This window comes from Podarcis gaigeae (genome assembly GCF_964106915.1).
Source record: "Podarcis gaigeae genome assembly, chromosome: 1".
Classification (NCBI taxonomy): domain Eukaryota; kingdom Metazoa; phylum Chordata; class Lepidosauria; order Squamata; family Lacertidae; genus Podarcis; species Podarcis gaigeae.
This window is the reverse complement of record NC_139678.1, coordinates 27,582,035-27,600,348: the sequence shown is the minus strand read 5'-3', so window position 1 is coordinate 27,600,348 and position 18,314 is coordinate 27,582,035. Positions and strand designations below refer to the sequence as shown.

Genomic DNA, 18,314 nt, shown 5'->3' with positions numbered 1-18,314 from the left:
AAATGTAGTGCTGTTAGCAACCTGTAATGTGCTTGCTAAAGTATGGATCTTCTCTGTAACATCTTCAGCACCACCATGATTTCGGACTCTGGTTGCCCTTATAGGACCACGCCTCCCAATTCTACGATGGAAGTTGTCAGATTCGCTGGATGAATCGGCCATTGGTATCTTCAGAAACAAAGCAACAAAGGAATTTATTTCAATTACTTATTAGGTACTTTTCAGAACCTAGTAAGAAATAAAACAGTAGAACCATTTGTAGAGTATGGAGGACTGAACAAATAACAGGCATATGAAATGTCCCAAAATATCATACTCTGGCATTATACCAAAAAAAACACAAAAGCCTAGATGAGGATAAGCAGATTGGGGATGGCTTGACTTCCATTGGCTCCCAATAAATTCTAATGAACAAAGTAAACAGTAAACTTTAACCCAAGAAAAGAGTTGAGAAGGAGCAAGGTATGACCTTCTATCAAACATAATACACACACACTGAGGCCCCTACAATATCTTTGTTCCTATGTTTTAAGTTTACATGCCACTTTTCTACTTTCACAATTTTCAAAGCAATTGACAGCATAAGACAATGAAATCCACCCAACCAATAAGCATCTGTAAAAAGGGAATACTTTTTACAGAACAGTAAATAAGCAGTCAACATCTACCCTGTACAGTATTCACTAAAACCCTTTTGGATAAAAATGTTTCACCCTGGCACCTCCCTTACGCTTTCTGGGAAGAAGATTCCATAGACATTGTGCCATCACTAATAAGGATCTCTTCCCAGTTAAAGGTAAAGGTAAAGGTACCCCTGCCCGTACGGGCCAGTCTTGACAGACTCTGGGGTTGTGCGCCCATCTCACTCAAGAGGCCAGGGGCCAGCGCTGTCCGGAGACACTTCCGGGTCACGTGGCCAGCGTGACAAAGCTGCATCTGGCAAGCCAGAGCCGCACACGGAAACGCCGTTTACCTTCCCGCTGGTAAGCGGTCCCTATTTATCTACTTGCACCCGGAGGTGCTTTCGAACTGCTAGGTTGGCAGGCGCTGGGACCGAGCAGCGGGAGCGCACCCCGCCGCAGGGATTCGAACCGCCGACCTTTCGATCGGCAAGTCCTAGGCGCTGAGGCTTTAACCCACAGCACCACCTGCGTCTCTTCCCAGTTACCATTCTCCAAAGCCCTGAAGGTAGGAGCATCTGAAGGAGCACCTTCACCTCCTTATCTCACCCTGCAGGTGTGTAGATCCCTATAAAAATGATGTAACCATATGGGTGATAGCAAGAGAACAATCAATCCCTACACATTTGTGTTGGGAACTCTGGTACTATCCTATTTTCTGCTTCTGATCTGTCATGATATGAACTCGATCAGATTGCTTTGCTCTGTTCCTGAAAATCTCTGGTAGCATGTAGGATTCATCTCTATCAATTGTGTATTTTTTATGGCAAAGGAGGAAAGCTCTCACTTACGGCTTCCAGACTTTCCTCCGGGACAGTTTTCTGCTTCTTCTTCTTTGATTTTAGCTTTGCCAAATTCAGAACTTAAACAACTGTCCTGGCATGAATGATGAACTTAAAACCATTGCCCTGACATGTAACCAGTCTGTGCCACATCCTTAAGATCATGTACTGTGACATTATTATGGTGCAGCCAGACGCACAGTCAGTCCCGAGTATTTTCTCACTGGTGCAACCAACCTTGCAGCTGTGCCATATATTCAAGCTTCTATAAACTGCTATTTTTAGTACAGCAATCCCAACAGCAAAAGCTCAGTTCTAAAGAGAATCCACTTTCTTACAGAGCGAAAAGAAAGGCTCGTTTAATAGTCACTGCCAAGGGCAGCACTGAAAAGAGAAGAAGGACAAAGTAGTTGGCTGAATAGGATACATTCATCCCAAAATTAAGTCAATTTTCTACTATGTATTTATATGAATCTTATACATACCTCAGTAAGTTACTAAGTGGAAACCATTTTTATGGCTTAATTTTTGCAAAAAGCAACTCTTGCATCCTAATAGATCCATGGATCCTTAGAATTCTTAGCATAGACTATTTCCAAAAGTCCTCAAAAGCTCACAAGTTAATTTTAGTTAGCAGATCTTTGAAAGATGAATGACCTAAGGCAACATCTTTCAGAGATCTGCTAAAAAGTGATAAAACAACACAGCGATAGAAATTGTACGCAAGGAGTTAGGAGTCTTCTACATTAGTTGTACTTAAAACACACACTTGTGGTGGTAAAAACCCAACCACTTTAAAGTTTTCTTTTACTGCTCCTCTTGTTTTAAGAAAAACAGTGTTTTGAACAGTTTGGGGGAAAGTCTTTTTTAAAACAGTGCTTGCCTCATTCCCCAAACACGCACACATATGCAGTAATTATTTAAAAGAATTTCTAGGTTGCTTAATATTTTTTCAAATCCCTGAGTGGTATACAAAACTAACATTAAAAAACCAGTATAATAAAAAACTAAAACAGCATCATAAAAACAGGAACAAGTTCCTCCCAGGCAAAAGAACACTGGTTGCTCTGATCAGCCGTTTTCTAACTTATCTCATTAAGAAACACTTTTCACATTGACATAGCTATGAAAATCGATCACAGAACCTCTGCACACCGAACCCTTTGAATTCCAGAACCCATCTTTAGTACAACCATGCACTTGGAAACCTTTTTCTTAATGTTAAACATATATTTGTATAGTGTTAGTACTGCTGTTGTGACCCACCTTAGATCAGGCTCTTAGATCAGCTGAAGACCTTAGAACTGTGGGCATGCTCTGCTCACATGCTGTTGCTTCCTTGGTTAGCTGTTTCAATCTTAAGGTGTCACATGAACATCTAAAACACACCCAACCATCCTCACACTTGTAAATTCAGGGGAAGATCAGTACTGAAGCAGGAAAGCTATAGTTTTGGGAATACCATTACTGAACTTCTCACTGAGGGACCTCTGGTAAAGCTTCCAAGGAGCTCCACAATTCTGCAGACACAGTATCTGCCCTGATCAAGCTATACTGAGCTACATACATATCAGAATAAAGAAAGCAGGGCTTATATCAGAAACACGGCACATATTTTTTAGCCTGTTGCCTGAGGAACAGTGATGAAACAGTTGAACAAGCCACAACTTCTCTACCCTGAAATTAACAGGAAAAGGAAGCTGAGTCAAAAAGAGATCTTGGTGACAACTGTGACATTTTAGCTTTTGCTTAACCCACTCTGAATTAAGTCAATGTAGTTGAACAGAACAGAACCATTGAAAAAATAGGGAGAAAGGAAAAAGAGATCAGAGTTTTTGACAACACCACAACATGGCAACCCGTTTGTAGTCCATATTGCACTACGTTGTGATTAAATTACAAGCAGCTCAAAATGTTAAGCCCAACATAGAAACTTTCTATGTAGCCACAGAGGAACCGCTGAAAAGGGATGTGATGAAACAACTTGAATACTATTCTTAGCCTTTCATACAGACAGGGAAGATTGTCCAATATCAGAAATCTGCCATTTCGTTGATCAAGCTTTATTTTATTCTAAAAAGGTAAAGGTAAAGGTACCCCTGCCCGTAAGGGCCAGTCTTGCCAGACTCTGGGGTTGGTGCGCCCATCTCACTCAAGAGGCCAGGGGCCAGCGCTGTCCGGAGACACTTCCGGGTCACGTGGCCAGCGTGACATCGCTGCTCTGGCCAGAGCCAGAGCCAGAGCCGCACAAGGAAACGCTGTTTACCTTCCCGCTAGTAAGCGGTCCCTATTTATCTACTTGCACCCAGGGGTGCTTTCGAACTGCTAGGTTGGCAGGCGCTGGGACTGAACGACGGGAGCGCACCCCGCCGCAGGGATTCGAACCGCCGACCTTTCGATCGGCAAGCCCTAGGCACTGAGGCTTTTACCCACAGCGCCACCTGCGTCCCTATTTTATTCTACTTCATGTGAAATATAGGGTTTTCCCTTCTTACCATAGCTGTAAAGCTTGCCCCAATTCAAGGGCAATTAGCTACACACTTCATGTTTTAACTTTCTTGTAAGGGCAGAGACCTGTTCCTCACAAACATTACAGACTTCCATATGGGGAGAGGATGTGCTACAGACAGGTGACAGGGAAGCACAGCAACCACCACAGAGAGCTACTACACAATCCCACCCCAGCATCACCCCAACATCATATTGCAAAAGTACATTTCACACCAGCTGAGTGAGTGTGTGTGTGTGTATTTGAATGAAAGTGCATTGTACAAACCGCTTAAATTGCTCTTCAGGTTTGAAATACCTATTTCCCAATCCCTATGCCTCCTTGAAACAGAAGCCAGAGAAAAATAATTGGCCATTGTCATCTCAAGTTGCTAAATCTCAGATGCACAGCACGAAGCTGCAAGTCCCACTGCCTTCAGTTGGGCATATTCCTAACTATGAGCACACAGAATTGCAGCCCTCCCTGGAAACAGACCTTAACTGGGCTTACTAGTAGGTGAAAGTGGTAGTAGGGCATCCGCTTTGCACACAGAAGGTCCCAGGTTCAATTCCTGACATCTCTGAACAGGGCTGGGAGAAAATGAAAGCCCAGAGAGCCACCACAGAGCAGAAAATACTGAACTAGATGACTGGTCAGCGCCGCCCCCCTAAAGTACTTAGTTAGGATCGGCCTGTTCCCACATTCCATCAGGCCTATGGGTCAAGGCTATGTCAAGGAGTGAGGGAGAAAACAGACTTCATGCCAAAAGAAGCAAAAAATGTTAAAACAGCACCACACTGCTGTGCTGCAATGACTAATAATATAATAATAACAATGATTTATTATTTATACCCCACCCATCTGGCTGGGATTCCCCCAGATCCTCTGGGTGGCTCCCAACATAATATTAAAAATGTGACAAAATCAAACACTAAAACCTTCCCTAAACAGGGTTGCCTTCAGATGTCTTCTAAAAGTCAGATACTTGTTTATTTCCTGGACGTCTGATGGGAGGGCATTCCTCAGGGCGGGTGCCACCACCGAGAAGGCCCTCTGCCTGGTTCCCTATAATCTCACTTCTTGAAGTGAGGGAACCCCCAGCAGCCCCTCAGAGCTGGACTTCAGGGTCCAGGCTGAACGATGGGGGTGGAGACGCTTCTTCAGGTATACAGGATCGAGGCCATTTAGGGCTTTAAAGGTCAGCACCAACACTTTAAATTGTGCTCGGAAACGCACTGGGAGCCATTGTAGCTCTTTCAGAACTGGTGTTATATGGTCTCGGGGGCCACTCCCAGTCACCAGTCTAGCTGCCGCATTCTGGATTAGTTGTAGTTTCTGGGTCACCTTCAAAGGCAGCCCCACGAAGAGCACATTGCAGTAGTCCAAGTGGGGATAACCAGAGCATGCACCACTCTGGCGAGACAGTCTGCGGGGAGGGAGGGTCTCAGCCTGTGCACCAGATGCAGCTGGTAGACAGCTGCCCTAAGAAAAGGGATCTTTTTTTCCCTTTTTGCCCAGAATAGGATCTTGCCGCGCTTGGAAGACACAGAGGACTAGAAACTTAACCGCAGCTGTCACCTTCAGTTGACTTTTGAGCCACCTCAAATGGCAGGCAATGCTTATTTTTCATGCACTTTTCGAAAGTGCCACAATAGTCGTTAACAGGCGAGGCCCCCTGGAACTTTTCAGCGACCCCCAGACCTGCACCCCACTGCCACCATGGGCAGCCAGGCACTGGATCCCACCCCCCATCGGTCCACGGAGATCCCACCCCCGGGTTCCCAGCACCCCACACCCGCCCAGACCGATCTCTCTCACCGGGCTCCCGTTCTTCGGTCCTGGGATCAGCCTTCCCGCCCTGCGTCCCGTCTCAGGGCCGAGGCATGGCTCTCGGACGCCTCCAGCTCCAACCGCCCGGCACCCGGCCGGCTCCTCCACCCACCCCGCCGCTATGGCAACTTGAACTAGCCGCCCTGCCACCGGGCGAAGAGCGGCCTCTCAGGGCGCCAGGGCCCCCGCGGCGCTCGGCATCATGGGGGTCGTAGTTCACAGCGCCGCCTGCCGCCTCGGCCGTGGAGGAAAGAAGGGACTACGCTTCCCATGATGCCCCGCGCCGGAGCTTCTCCTGGGAACGGCCCGCAAGCGCTCCACGCCCGCGACCAGGGAAACCAGCGTAGCCGCGCGCCGGCGCCGGCGGTACGAGGGCAAGCCGCGCCCACTTCTTAAAGGAGCAGGCGCTCAAATTCCGAGCAAGCATTTTATTGTTGCTCGCCACCCCAAGCTCTGGAGCAGTGCAATATTCCAGGGGTGTTGGTTTCGTGGAATGAGGGGACAGCAGAGACTGTGGTGTCTTTAGGATATATGGTTTATTGGCACATATACACGACCTGAGCCTATGATGGAGGAGCTCACAGCACCAATACCCAGAAGGGCTTTCTTCTCCCATTGCCACAACTTTGGGTTCAAGCAAAAATCTAGAATGGCTCTCACTCTTAGCCTACTCTGCCTGCTTCTAGCCCCACCACACATTTGCCCTGGCCTTTGACTTTCTCAAAGGCCCACCCATTTACCCTCTGGCACAAAGCAACTTCCTTTCTTATACTAGCCACCCATGCATTATAGCTCTTGCCTGGCTAATTCAACAATGGGATCCACCATTAGATTTTAACCCTTGCTGCATCCAGGAATTAGAAGGGACTCGGGAATCTTATAACCTAATCTCTCTCCCCCAAACTCACAACAATATAAAGACTGTAGTGCAGCAACATTATAACAACACAAATTCATTGCTGTGTAGTGAAAGTGGCCTCTTGTGAAGTTGGCATTCCATCTGCTCCTGAAGACACATCTGTTTCAGCAAGCATTCCTTTGAATGACTTGTGATGTTACTGTTTTAACTGTGTTTTAACGGTTATGCTTTAAAAATGTTTTATTGCGGATTTCAGTTAAAGACATTCTAATGTTGTTGTATATTTTAATTATGGACTGATTTTATAGTTGTGCAAACCACTTAGAGGCCATTTTGGCATACTGTATATGCACTATAATAATAATAGCGCCAAAAAGGCCCAATTATTTTCAGACATCAATTGCATGAATGCCTCTGCCAAAGAATTTTCTCTACATCCAGGTGCACCTTTCATGTATTTTATTTATTGTATCCCACCTTTCCTCCAAGGAACTCAACATAGCATACACAGTTCTCCGCCTCCTCATTTAATCCTCACAACGATCCTGTGAAGGAGGTCAGGCTGAGAGGCAATGACTGGCCCAAAGTTGCCCAGTGAGCTTCATGACCAAGTGAGGATTTGAACTCTGGTCTCCTGGGTCCTAGTTCTCACACTCTAACCCCTATGCCAGGGGTTAGCAAACTTTTTCAGCAGGGGGCCGGTCCACTGTCCCTCAGACCTTATGGGGGGCCGGACTATATTGGGGGGGTGAACAAATTCCTATGACCCACAAATAACCCAGAGGTGCATTTTAAATAAAAGGACACATTCTACTCATGTAAAAACATGCTGATTCCCAGACTGCCCACGGGCCGGATTTAGAAGGCGTTTGGGCCGGATCCGGCCCCCATACCCATGCTCTATGCCCAACTGGTTCACAACAGAGAGACATCAGCACAGGGAGTCAGCAAACCAGGTGGTAGGGAAAACATATTGGGAGTGTCCCAGAAGAGGCACTGGACAAGAAATCTCCACATTGCAAGATTTGTTGCCAGGCCTCACTTCTCTCTGATGGATTTTGTTTCTAAAAAGAGCAAAGATGAGCTGGAAGGAGGATGCACTGTATTGTTAGGGCTGAAAGACACTTAAAGGTCTTAACCATCTGCTCCCTTGATAATTACTTTATCCTTCATGTAGGTTCATTGAAAGTTGAAGAGGTTGAATGGGAAGAGCAAGATGCATGGCCAAAACTGTGGAAGCCTTCCCTTGAGTGGAACTGCCTGCAGGAAATTGCAATTGTGCCTTGCCGCCCCCATGACCTGCTTTGCCGCCCCTACCAATCGGCATCAATGCTAGCAGCAGTGGCGGGAAGGCCCTCAGGAGTGCTGTCTTGGGGACTTCCGCCACCTGAGGCAGTGGCTTCAGCTTGCCTAATGGATAAGTCAGTCCTATTTATTGTTATTTGAATATTTTTGGCCACCATGAGTACTCTGGCATGTGGAAAGGCCAGATATAAACTACCAGTACTCTCTGATCAATCATTAAAAAAAAAAACCCTTCTAGGCGGGTTAGTGGCGCTGCCAACATTTCTCCAATGAAATTAGTGACATCCTATTCAACAACAACAACAGTTTTATTATTTATACCCTGCCCATCTAACTGGGTTTCCCCAGCCACTCTGGGTGGCTTCCAACACATGTAAAAACAAAATAAAACATTAAACATTAAAACACTTCACTATACATCCCTTCAGATGTCTTCTAAAGGTTGTGGAGTTGCTTATCTCTTTGGCTAGGGGGTCACATAACTCCATATGTTGATCCGTTGTTGTTGTTTAGTCGTTTAGTCGTGTCCAACTCTTCATGACCCCATGGATCAGAGCACGCCAAGCACTCTTGTCTTCCATTGCCTCCCGCAGTTTGGTCAAACTCATGTTGGTAGCTTCGAGAACACTGTCCAACCATCTCGCCCTTCTCCTTGTGCCCTCAATCTTTCCCAACATCAGGGTCTTTTCCAGGAGTCTTTTCTTCTCATGAGGTGGCCAAAGTATTGGAGTCTCAGCTTCAGGATCTGTCCTTCCAGTGAGCACTCAGGGCTGATTTCCTTCAGAATGGATAGGTTTGATCTTCTTGCAGACCATGGGACTCTCAAGAGTCTCCTCCAGCACCATAATTCAAAAGCATCAATTCTTCGGCAATCAGCCTTCTTTATGGTCCAGCTCTCACTTCCATACATCACTACTGGGAAAACCATAGCTTTAACTATACGGAGCTTTGTTGGCAAGGTGATGTCTCTGCTTTTTAAGATGATCCATTTTTTTTACATTGATCCATACCTTGATTTTATTCTGTGAACCGCCCTGAGACCCCCAGGTATAGGGCAGTATAGAAATTCAATAAATAAGGATAAGAATACCTTTCAATATTTCTCTGGTGAAAATGGGGACGCCCTAAGGAAAAGCGGGACATTCCAGAATCCAATCAGAAACTGGGACGACTTCTGTACATCTAGAACTGTCCCTGGAAAATAGGGACAGTTGGAGGCAGGGCCTGATTTAAGTTTGATGAGGCCTTAAGCTCCTGAAGGTGATGGAGCCCTCTATATGTCCAGCTGTCCTTTGTAAACAACAAATTGTCGCTGTTTTTTGTGTTGAATAAATGCTATATGGTAATTTATGGACCCAATAGGTATCTAAAGCCTTTTGCCACTGTTGCTGTATGTAGGTTTTATTTTATTTGTTTTTTTATCTTACATTTTGGAAATGTGCACCCATATTTTTTTTCTTTTAATTTTTTTGGGGAGGGGCAAGAGAGTGGGACCTTAAGCTATACAGTATAGCTTGTTTAGCTTATACGCTGCTAAAGGAGAGCTCCCCCCTGCATTTCTTTTCAGAGGGGCTTTCTGCTTCGCGTAGTCCCGGCAGCCGCCGCGAGATGGCAACGGAGGGCAGGCCCTGAAGCCGTCGGAACTCGGGAGCGTGGGGTGCTCTGATTCGGCGCGGAGTCGCGGACTTCTTGCAAAGGTCCCGCACTTGAGTGGCTGGCGGGGCCGGGATGGGATGGGGCTTGGGAAGGATCTCCTGAGCATCTTGCCGCCCGGTGCCCAGACGGGAGGAGAGGACGCCGGAGCCCGTGGTCCGCGCGAGGTTTGGAGTCCCGGTGAGGCGGAGCGCGATCCCTCTGTTGGGGCTACTTAGGCGCCCGGGAAGGAAGGGGGTTCCCGGGGCGCTCGTGGGAACAGCCGCGGGTTGCTTCTTAGGGGAGCAGCCTGCTGTTAGATCCGCAGGAGGCAGCGCCGGGGATTGCATGGCACGTCCGCGGCAAGGCTCCGGGACGCCTTTCGCAGCAGCGTGGCCAATATGGGACATTCAACAGGTAGAGAGATTCAACAGCGGAGATTCCGCCCCCCCCAAAAAAAAACTGCCGGAGGGGAATTCAGACAAGTGACGGTTCTCCCAACAGGGAAATTTACACATACGTCACACACACACACACACACACACGTGAAGATACAACGGGGAGATAATTTACGCAAGATGAATTCAACAGGTGAAGATTTAAGGGAGGGGTTCCTTCATATCTATGGGAGGTGAATCTGATAGGAGACGATTCAAACGGAGGGGGGTTACTTACTGAGTGCAAAAGATGAATTTAGCAAGCGAGGATTCCGCAGAAAAGATGACTACATCTCCATGGCAGGAAAAGCTCCACCTGTTGAATTTCTGTTGGTCATGCCGATGTTAAAGGTGCCCTGAGACGCCTTGCCAAAACATACAAACAAAACACACCGTTGGGAGTTTTCTGTAGTGATGTCAACTTTTGAGAAGGCAGACGATGGAGGGTTTACTGTCTGGGGAAGTCAGTCTTTGGGAGAATAACTGCCGCTGTGCCCTGTGTTATGGGACTCCTGTCAAACTTACTTGTTATTTAAAATTGTGATTCACTTAAACTAAATCTGCATAAATAACTCACTGTCTACTATCCTATGCACACATGGATGGGAGTAAATCCCATTGAACATAGAGGCACTTACTTCTGAGTAAACATGCATAGGGTTGCACTATATGTTTTATAACACACCAAGAACGTTTGTTTATAAAAATCTGTTTTCAGTTCCCTACTGCGATACTAGGGAAAAAATACTACATGTGACTAAGCATGTTCAGCCTTTTTCTCCCTTTCATGAGATCGGCATTAACTTTTACATCACCATATGGTTCCAAGGTTTGGGAAGTTACTCATCATTTGAGGTGTTTTTTTCCTATTTCTAACTCTTAGTGTATTATATCCAAGCTACAATAGCCATATAAGCAATAAGTGAAGGTCAGTAATTTCCACATGTTGAGGACTTCTATTCTTAATATTTGTTGATGAAGAATAATCTCAAATGACATTGTTCCACTCTTTTCCAAATATATTGGCAACATTATTTGCCTCTGATAGATCCACCACAAATAAATATGTCTACCCACTTGAGATTTACTTTTTCAACAGCTTGGAATATACTTGTTACTCATTTACTTAGTTTCTTGAGAAGCATACACCATTGTATCACCAATGTCTAAAATAAATTTCTCTCATATTTGTATAAACAAGATTAGTGACCTTTTTTCTAGAAATACGCATTATTTCAAAAGTACTGGAATATCTAAGTCTCAAAGTCATGTGCATATACTTGTTTTGGTCCATATTTTAGTTTTATCAGTCTATATATTTTGGAAAGTTTGTGTCTTGTTACATTAACAACTAATCTTCCACCTCTTAATCTATTGTTTGCTAACCATATCCTCACTTGAGAACATTCAAACCAGCTTAGATCTCTGTCCAACATCTCATTTTGTATTCTTCCATATCTCAAGAATGGAAGAATGATCAGATCCCTCGTCATCTTTTTAAATGTTGAAAATTTCACAGATTTTCTTGCAAATAATAAGCTATTTAGCCAACTTGGGTGAATTTAAAATTAATCTAGTTTGTCCTAGATTCTCAGAACTATCTGATAGTAAATTTTTGCATTTTACTTAATTTGAACAATCTCCTTTCTGCATCCAAAGCAAGTAATTTAATTCATGGGTCATTTGCTCTTTTAGCTAGTTCTTATCTGCTTGATCATATATAATGCCCACAGCGAGGCATACTTTATATAGCTAGCACAATAATATAATCTATGATAGAACTAACACTTCTTTTTTCTGAGACAACACAATACTAGAATTCTCAAATGCCTCTTGTTTATTTTGTACAAAGTAAATCCCTTCTGTGAAAAGAAAGTTGTGCAAAGAAGTGAAAGAATATTGAAAGATGGAACTTACAGTGAGAGGGTATGGAGTGAGTGATGTATGGGGCAGACTTGAGATTGTTATAAAGATCAGGTTCGGGGAAGGGAGAGGGATCTGCCTGTGGGTGGAAAAGTGAGGAGAGAATATCCTGTGTAATAAAGTTTAAAGAAGCAAATTCTGTACAAGAGCATTTTGTCTGCCGATTTCTCTGGGTCAGTTAACTTCCCTTTACCAATGGTCATGTGCGTCATCATGACTGGTCAGTTAGCTAAGTATTTCTATTGTTCTACTTGATCTAGGGGGAGCAGCTGTCCCCCCGCTCTCCCCCCCCCCCCCGGCTACACCCATGCCTATGGTTCAGCTAGGTAAGTTTAGACATTGGACTTAAAAAGAAATAATGCCTCTTCCCTTTAGATGACCATACGTGAAGCACACATAGCTAAAATTTATCTCCAGTTTACAGCTGTTTCTGTTGTGTGTTAGGGACGTGGGTGACGCTGTGGGTTAAACCACAGAGCCTAGGACTTGCTGATCAGAAGGTCAGCGGTTCAAATCCCCGCAACGGGGTGAGCTCCATTGCTCGGTCCCTGCTCCTGCCAACCTAGCAGTTCGAAAGCACGTCAAAGTGCAAGTAAATAAATAGGTACCGCTCCAGCAGGAAGGTAAAAGGCATTTCCGTATGCTGCTCTGCTTCACTAGAAGCATCTTAGTCATGCTGGCCACATGACCCAGAAGCTGTACACCAGAAGCTGTACACCTCGGCCAATAAAGCAAGATGAGCGCCGCAAACCCAGAGTCGGTCACAACTGGACCTAATGGTCAGGGGTCCCTTTATCTTTACCTGTTGTGTGTTAGAACCAAAACCAAAAAGGTTTACCAGTCCTGAAAAATAATAATACTCTGAGCACGTGCAATTCTGCATTTTACATTATCGTACCATTGCACCCACAGGAATAAACGATGCTTGCTTCTGCAGCCTTGATGGTACATACGTTGACTAGGGAGCAGGGCAGATTTTGTTGTAGAAAAGGATAATCTGTTTTGAAAGTAAAAATAATGAAATGAACATCTATATTGGGGTGTTGGGGTAATGTCATTCCTGCTGGGCCCCAGAGTGCACCCATCTCTGTACTGGTATTGACACTGGACCTGTTTGCTATGCCACCGCCCCCACCCCCATCTGCTGCTGTCCGAGTGCTCATTTCAGGGGGACAGGCTATGTGTGGGACGCTGGACTTCAGCCACAAAAGTCCAGCCCTGGCTGTACCACTTCTTGTTGCAGACAAACTTTCTGTTTGAGAAGAAAACTTTTTCCTGCGCTTGGGGACCACATAGCAGTAAAAAAGAAAAAAAAGAAAATAGATCACCGATTGAGATGGGAGGGTGGGAAAGGATGGGATAGTACCTGCTAGATTTGGCATGGAGGGAGTTGAAAGGGATTTGTCTCCTGCCTATAACATCTTTCTATGCTTTTGCTTATTACACCCTATTTCCTTTTAGGGAGCATCAGGTGAACGTGGTTTTCTGAAGAAACAGCAGATTCCCTCTATTCTGTTCCCAAGGAAAGGAACTGTGGTCGTGTCTTCTCTCTCTGTGGAGAAGAGCTGCACAGGGCAATGAAGTCGTTTCCACAATAGGCTCAGGAAGATGCTGTGGGTACCAGAGTTCCTTCAGCTCCTGCTCTTGCTGGAAACAGGACTGATAAGTAGAGGTACAGAAATGTGCCCTTCGTCCCTCTGTGACTGCTCGGATTGGGACCGCTTCAAAGTCACCTGCAGAGAGATATATTTCATCCCCAACCTCCCACCGGGCACCAAGACTTTGTGAGTATATGGGACTTAATATATGTTTCTCCCACCCCAACCCCCAGTCTATTTCAGGGGCACAGGGGGAGGAGGAAAGGGAAATCGCATTGCACATGTAGAATTTCTCATGCAGGGATTCCACTGACAGGACCCATTCATTGAGTCTCACCTAATAGCAGGTGTGAAGCAGCAGCTTTTTTGAATGGGTGGGTGGGTCTGTGGAGTGCAGCAAAACAGCACGGAGGAAAGGGTCAAGCTCTCTTCCATCATGTCGTGGTCCTGATCTGGTGGCTTTGGGGGAGCAGAACAATTTGTTATGTGGGACCCATGCCATATTTACTGTGCAATGCTAATGTAGGGTATGGGTGGTGGCCTCTGTGTTGGAGATAATTGCTGAGTGGAAGGGAATTGTCTATTATCCTGTGCAAATCCCTCCGTAAGTCACCTTAAAAGTCTTCTCAGCCACGCTAACACTTAAGATCTAAACCTAGAAGTGAGTCTGGCTGGGAATGAATGTTTTGAGATGGAAAGAGGGTGTTTGCCACAGTGCAGAAGAGCTGAAGAGTCAAGCCCACCATCCCTTCCCTGAATGCGTCCTACAGTCCTTAAACCCCATTATCACAACAAATGTGGGGTTTACGAAAATGATGTCTGCTGGATTTTGCTTGTCAATAACCAATGAGCAAGAGCACTAAGACATTTTATTCAAGGTTGGCCTGACAAAGCACAAAATGGGGGGATGGGGGTGGTAGGGGAATGGTATTTTATGAAATTGGTGCTAGAGCAGAAGGCTGGGCATTCAAAGGAGTGGTTTTGTGTTTTGGGGCTCAGACCATGTAGCACCCTGCTTGTGGTTAACGCTTAGCTGGAATGAAATATTCAACGCAGCAATAGAGAAATTAAAATAATAATTTATTTGTCAGACAAATAAATGAGAGGCTCAGTGGTATATGGTTACCAAGCTCTGGCCTGGCCTCTTGCCATCCTGGCCAGCACTTATATTCCCTTAATCCAGCCCCCTTTGCTCCTCCTGTGGCTGCCTCTGTCCAATCAGCCTGGTTGAAATTCCTATTGGCTGTTTGGTAGAACCAATCACAAAAGATACACCCACAAAAGATACACCCACTTCCTTGCCCTTATAAGGGAGACAAAGAGCTATATATAAATGACAAATAAGTAATAATATATCTTACATGGAATCTTAATTACCAGCTCACCTCTTGCCCTCCTTGCCCTTATTGCCTTCTAAAACAAATGTTTAATCTTACATTTTTATGTTCAACAGATGTCAAGGATCTTGAATTTCACATCAATATTGAAAGATTTCCTTCATTTGAAAGTTTCTAAACAAATGCCTGTCAACCATATATATCAAGAGTGCTTGGATGGCGTCTTCTGTCTAGCAGGGGGGCTAGGCTGGTGGCTGACTTAATTTCAGGATAAATACAACTCTTACAACCATATGAAATAAGAATCTAGCATTCCTTAAATCCTTTGCATAATTACATTTAAGCCAGCATATTTCATACATAACATATATAGCTTTTTAGAAGGATAAATCTCCTCAAAGTAAAAGGAAGGAACAGTTTACAGCCTCAAAATAAAAAGTGAAGGAAAAAGTCTCTTCCTTTGCTCTTGACCTTCTGTCCTGTGGCTCAAATTTAACGGTTTTATTTTACTATTTACCAACTCTTAATTATGTTGGGTCTATGTAACCTTACTCTTGACCTGTAATTCCCTGTTTACGACTTTAAGAATTGTCTTCTGCTATAAATCAAAGGGGCCCCTTGTCTAGGAGGAATTGCCAAGGAGGAATTGTCAAGGCCTTTTCTCTGCCTGGCATGAAACATTGGTGAATTTAGGAATCGATCAAAATATAAGCCAATATAAGCCTTGATTAAAAATACAGTCTATATTCAGATGCCACATTCCCCCCTTTCAAGCTCAAGGACCTTGCCTACCAAGCGTCCTTGATAGCTTGATTTTCATCATATTCCTGAGGTAAGGCTCTGTATAGGGCCATGATATGAGGTAAAGTTTCATTTGAAACCATCTTGTTAATTGTACTTCTAAAACATGAAATGATACATGGCATCATACATAAAACCATTACCACTACTGTCAAGAAAAACAAGCAAGACAATAGTATCCCTTTGAGTCCTGTGACATTAGGTAACCAATTGGTGAGCCATCCCATATCCCATCCTTCCCATGTTTGTACTGGGACATGTGCTATATTCTCCATCTTTGTGGCCAACACACGGATTGCCTCACCATTATCTGAAATGTTAAAGCAACAGGCATTCCCTGTCAAGTTCAAGACTCCACATAGGCCTCCCTGCCTGGCAAGTACATAATCCATTCCCATTTTCAGCTGCAAAATGGCGGCTCTACTTTCATCCAACTGTTGTGCAATAAGTCTCAAACTCTGGGCCGTTGCATTGGTTACAAGTTCCACTACTGCTTGCAATCGAATTATTCTGTTTAGATTATAAATAGGATCCCGTGCCCCTTGTATGAGCTCACCAGGATTCCAGGAGGCAGGATCATAATAGGCTATAATGCGCTCTGGCGGCCAATCATCAGTACCGCTCCAACTTTGGGTACTTCCTCCTGCTATATGAGAAATATCAGCATTCCTTCGTGTTCGCCTGGCCGAACTAGTGGGCATAATCCACATTGGTGGTAATACCCAACCCAAGAAACAAGTCCCACTCCATTTGGAAGGGAGCTTTTTGTATGCCCATTCTCCACATATCCACCACAACCATCGGGTCTGAGGTTTTTGGTACGTGGAGTACAGAAGGCGAAATACCAAAAGAGGTAGAGAGTTCACAGTGCAGTATGTTAGATTGCCTTTTTCTGTCACAGTTATGTTCCACACCACTTTCCATGCGTGAATAAATGAAGGTGCACAGGGCAAGGTATTCCGAGTTCGATAGGTAGTACCGTGTGCCCAGGTATGACTATTCTTAATATAATCCCAAGTATAGTGACAATGAGAAGAGCCTATCATGGGAGAATCAGCTGCATCTGATGATTTATGTGCACAGAATTCCCCTTGTACAGGTATAACTCGTAATGGTTTAGTTGAGTTCCATCCGGGGAAATTCTGTATTTCTGTTTGGTGTGGCATTTCGCTTACCATACCAATGGCATCTAATGGTATCGGTAATAAGGGCATACCTCCCTCTGAATCATCTGGCCCAAGAGAGCAAACAAGGCAATTGGTCCTATTTGCAACATTGGCTACCATTTCAGCTAAACCTACCCACATATTGTGGTCATGGCTGAATCCATATTTAGCCAATTTGGTCAGATTCAAGGACCCTTCCCCTTCCCAAGGGATCAGGATTAATAATAAAATCATGTTGATGTCTAGTATATGCATTCCTTCCACAAAAGATTACCTTATTGTGATAGCAAATAATTATTAGCCCCAATACAATTCCCCCAGTGACAGAAATGGGGAACCACCAAGACCAAAACATATATCCCGAGGATCCCCAATGAGTAATATCACTTATAATTGTTCCACAAGGGGGCAGTCAATCAATTGTATAAGAGAATCTTCCCGTTCACAGTCGCTGGTTCAGACGCTCCTCAAGCTTCAGGCGTGCGCAGGTCAGCCAGCTTCCAGGTTGTGGCTGCAGCAGGCCGGTCGTCAAATGTTGCCCGTGACCTAGTCCGTTCCCGGTAGGGCTAGATACAGGGGTTTTTGGAGAGAGTCAGTTTTAAAGGATTAGAGGGGTCACCTTTGCACATCCAACTGCCTTTGGACTTCTTCAAACGAGAGTGATGAATCCAGGGGGTCACCTCAGCTACCTTCACCGCTGTTGGAGTAGAGAGCAAGACGGTGTAAGGTCCACGCCACTTTGGTGCAAGTGGATCACGTTTCCACTCTTTCACCCATACGCTATGCCAGCCTGGAGCTGATGAATCGGCTTGGCAATGCTGCACGGCGTGTGCTTGAGGGCCCACCTGTTAAGATAAAAAAACAAACAAACAAACACGGGAGAGAGACAAAAACACGGGAGAGATTGCACTTGTCCCTGTGTCACATGGTCTCCTATTTGTTTGAGGTCAGTTGGAATATCCTGAACAAAGGAGGGCGGCCTCCCATACAGGAGCTCAAAAGGTGACAACTTAAGTCTTTTTGTGGGTGCGCACCGAACACGAAACAGTGTTATGGGTAACACATCTACCCTCCTGAGACTTTAGACCACGGGTGTCAAGCACAAGGCCCGTGTAGCCAGCAATTCCTGGTGTCTGTTAGGGCCGCCCCTGCTTCCCCCGCAAGCCCTTTTATCAATGACAAAGGCAGGAACGCTCCTTCCGCGCCTGTCCGGCTCTGCAAAAGGCAACCCTTTCACACGCTTGATTTGCAACCCAACCCAGCCGCGCGGTGCCCTTTCGGGTTTCTCCCTCTCCTCCCAGAAAGGCAGGCTGGATGCGGGGCGGTCCCTGCACCTTTAAAGTCCTGCACATTTTCTGCAGTGCGTACAAACACCGAGGTCTAGCTGCAAAGTTAGCAAGCCTAGGCCCTTGTTAAGGTGGGCTTGAGGAGGGTTGGCTCGGAAAGCCGCTCGGGTCGCTCTGTGCGTGCCCCCCT

General features: G+C 45.2%; 2 protein-coding genes across 8 annotated transcripts in view; one reads left to right on the top strand and one right to left on the bottom strand.

Moving 5' to 3' along the window:
* Positions 1-6,022, bottom strand: part of CEP128 (centrosomal protein 128) — a 187,994-nt gene extending 181,972 nt beyond the window's left edge. For 2 of the 7 annotated variants that reach the window (XM_083732095.1, XM_083732096.1), the window contains exons 1-2: positions 5,769-5,975; positions 22-168 (exon numbers count right to left, since the gene is read on the bottom strand). In XM_083732095.1, the coding sequence (XP_083588221.1) occupies positions 22-162 (141 nt within the window). In that variant the 5' untranslated portion in view covers positions 163-168; positions 5,769-5,975. Of the gene's footprint in view, positions 1-21; positions 169-2,728; positions 2,868-5,768 lie in introns of those variants that run through there. The other 5 variants (XR_014562471.1, XM_083732094.1, XM_083732097.1 and 2 more) reach the window with 5 other exon arrangements.
* Positions 6,023-9,840: 3,818 nt separating this feature from the next.
* Positions 9,841-18,314, top strand: part of TSHR (thyroid stimulating hormone receptor) — a 77,439-nt gene continuing 68,965 nt past the window's right edge. Inside the window, exons 1-2 of the mRNA XM_083739120.1 lie at positions 9,841-9,993; positions 13,398-13,720. Coding sequence (XP_083595246.1) covers positions 13,545-13,720 — 176 coding nt within the window. The 5' untranslated portion in view covers positions 9,841-9,993; positions 13,398-13,544. The remainder of the gene's footprint in view (positions 9,994-13,397; positions 13,721-18,314) is intronic.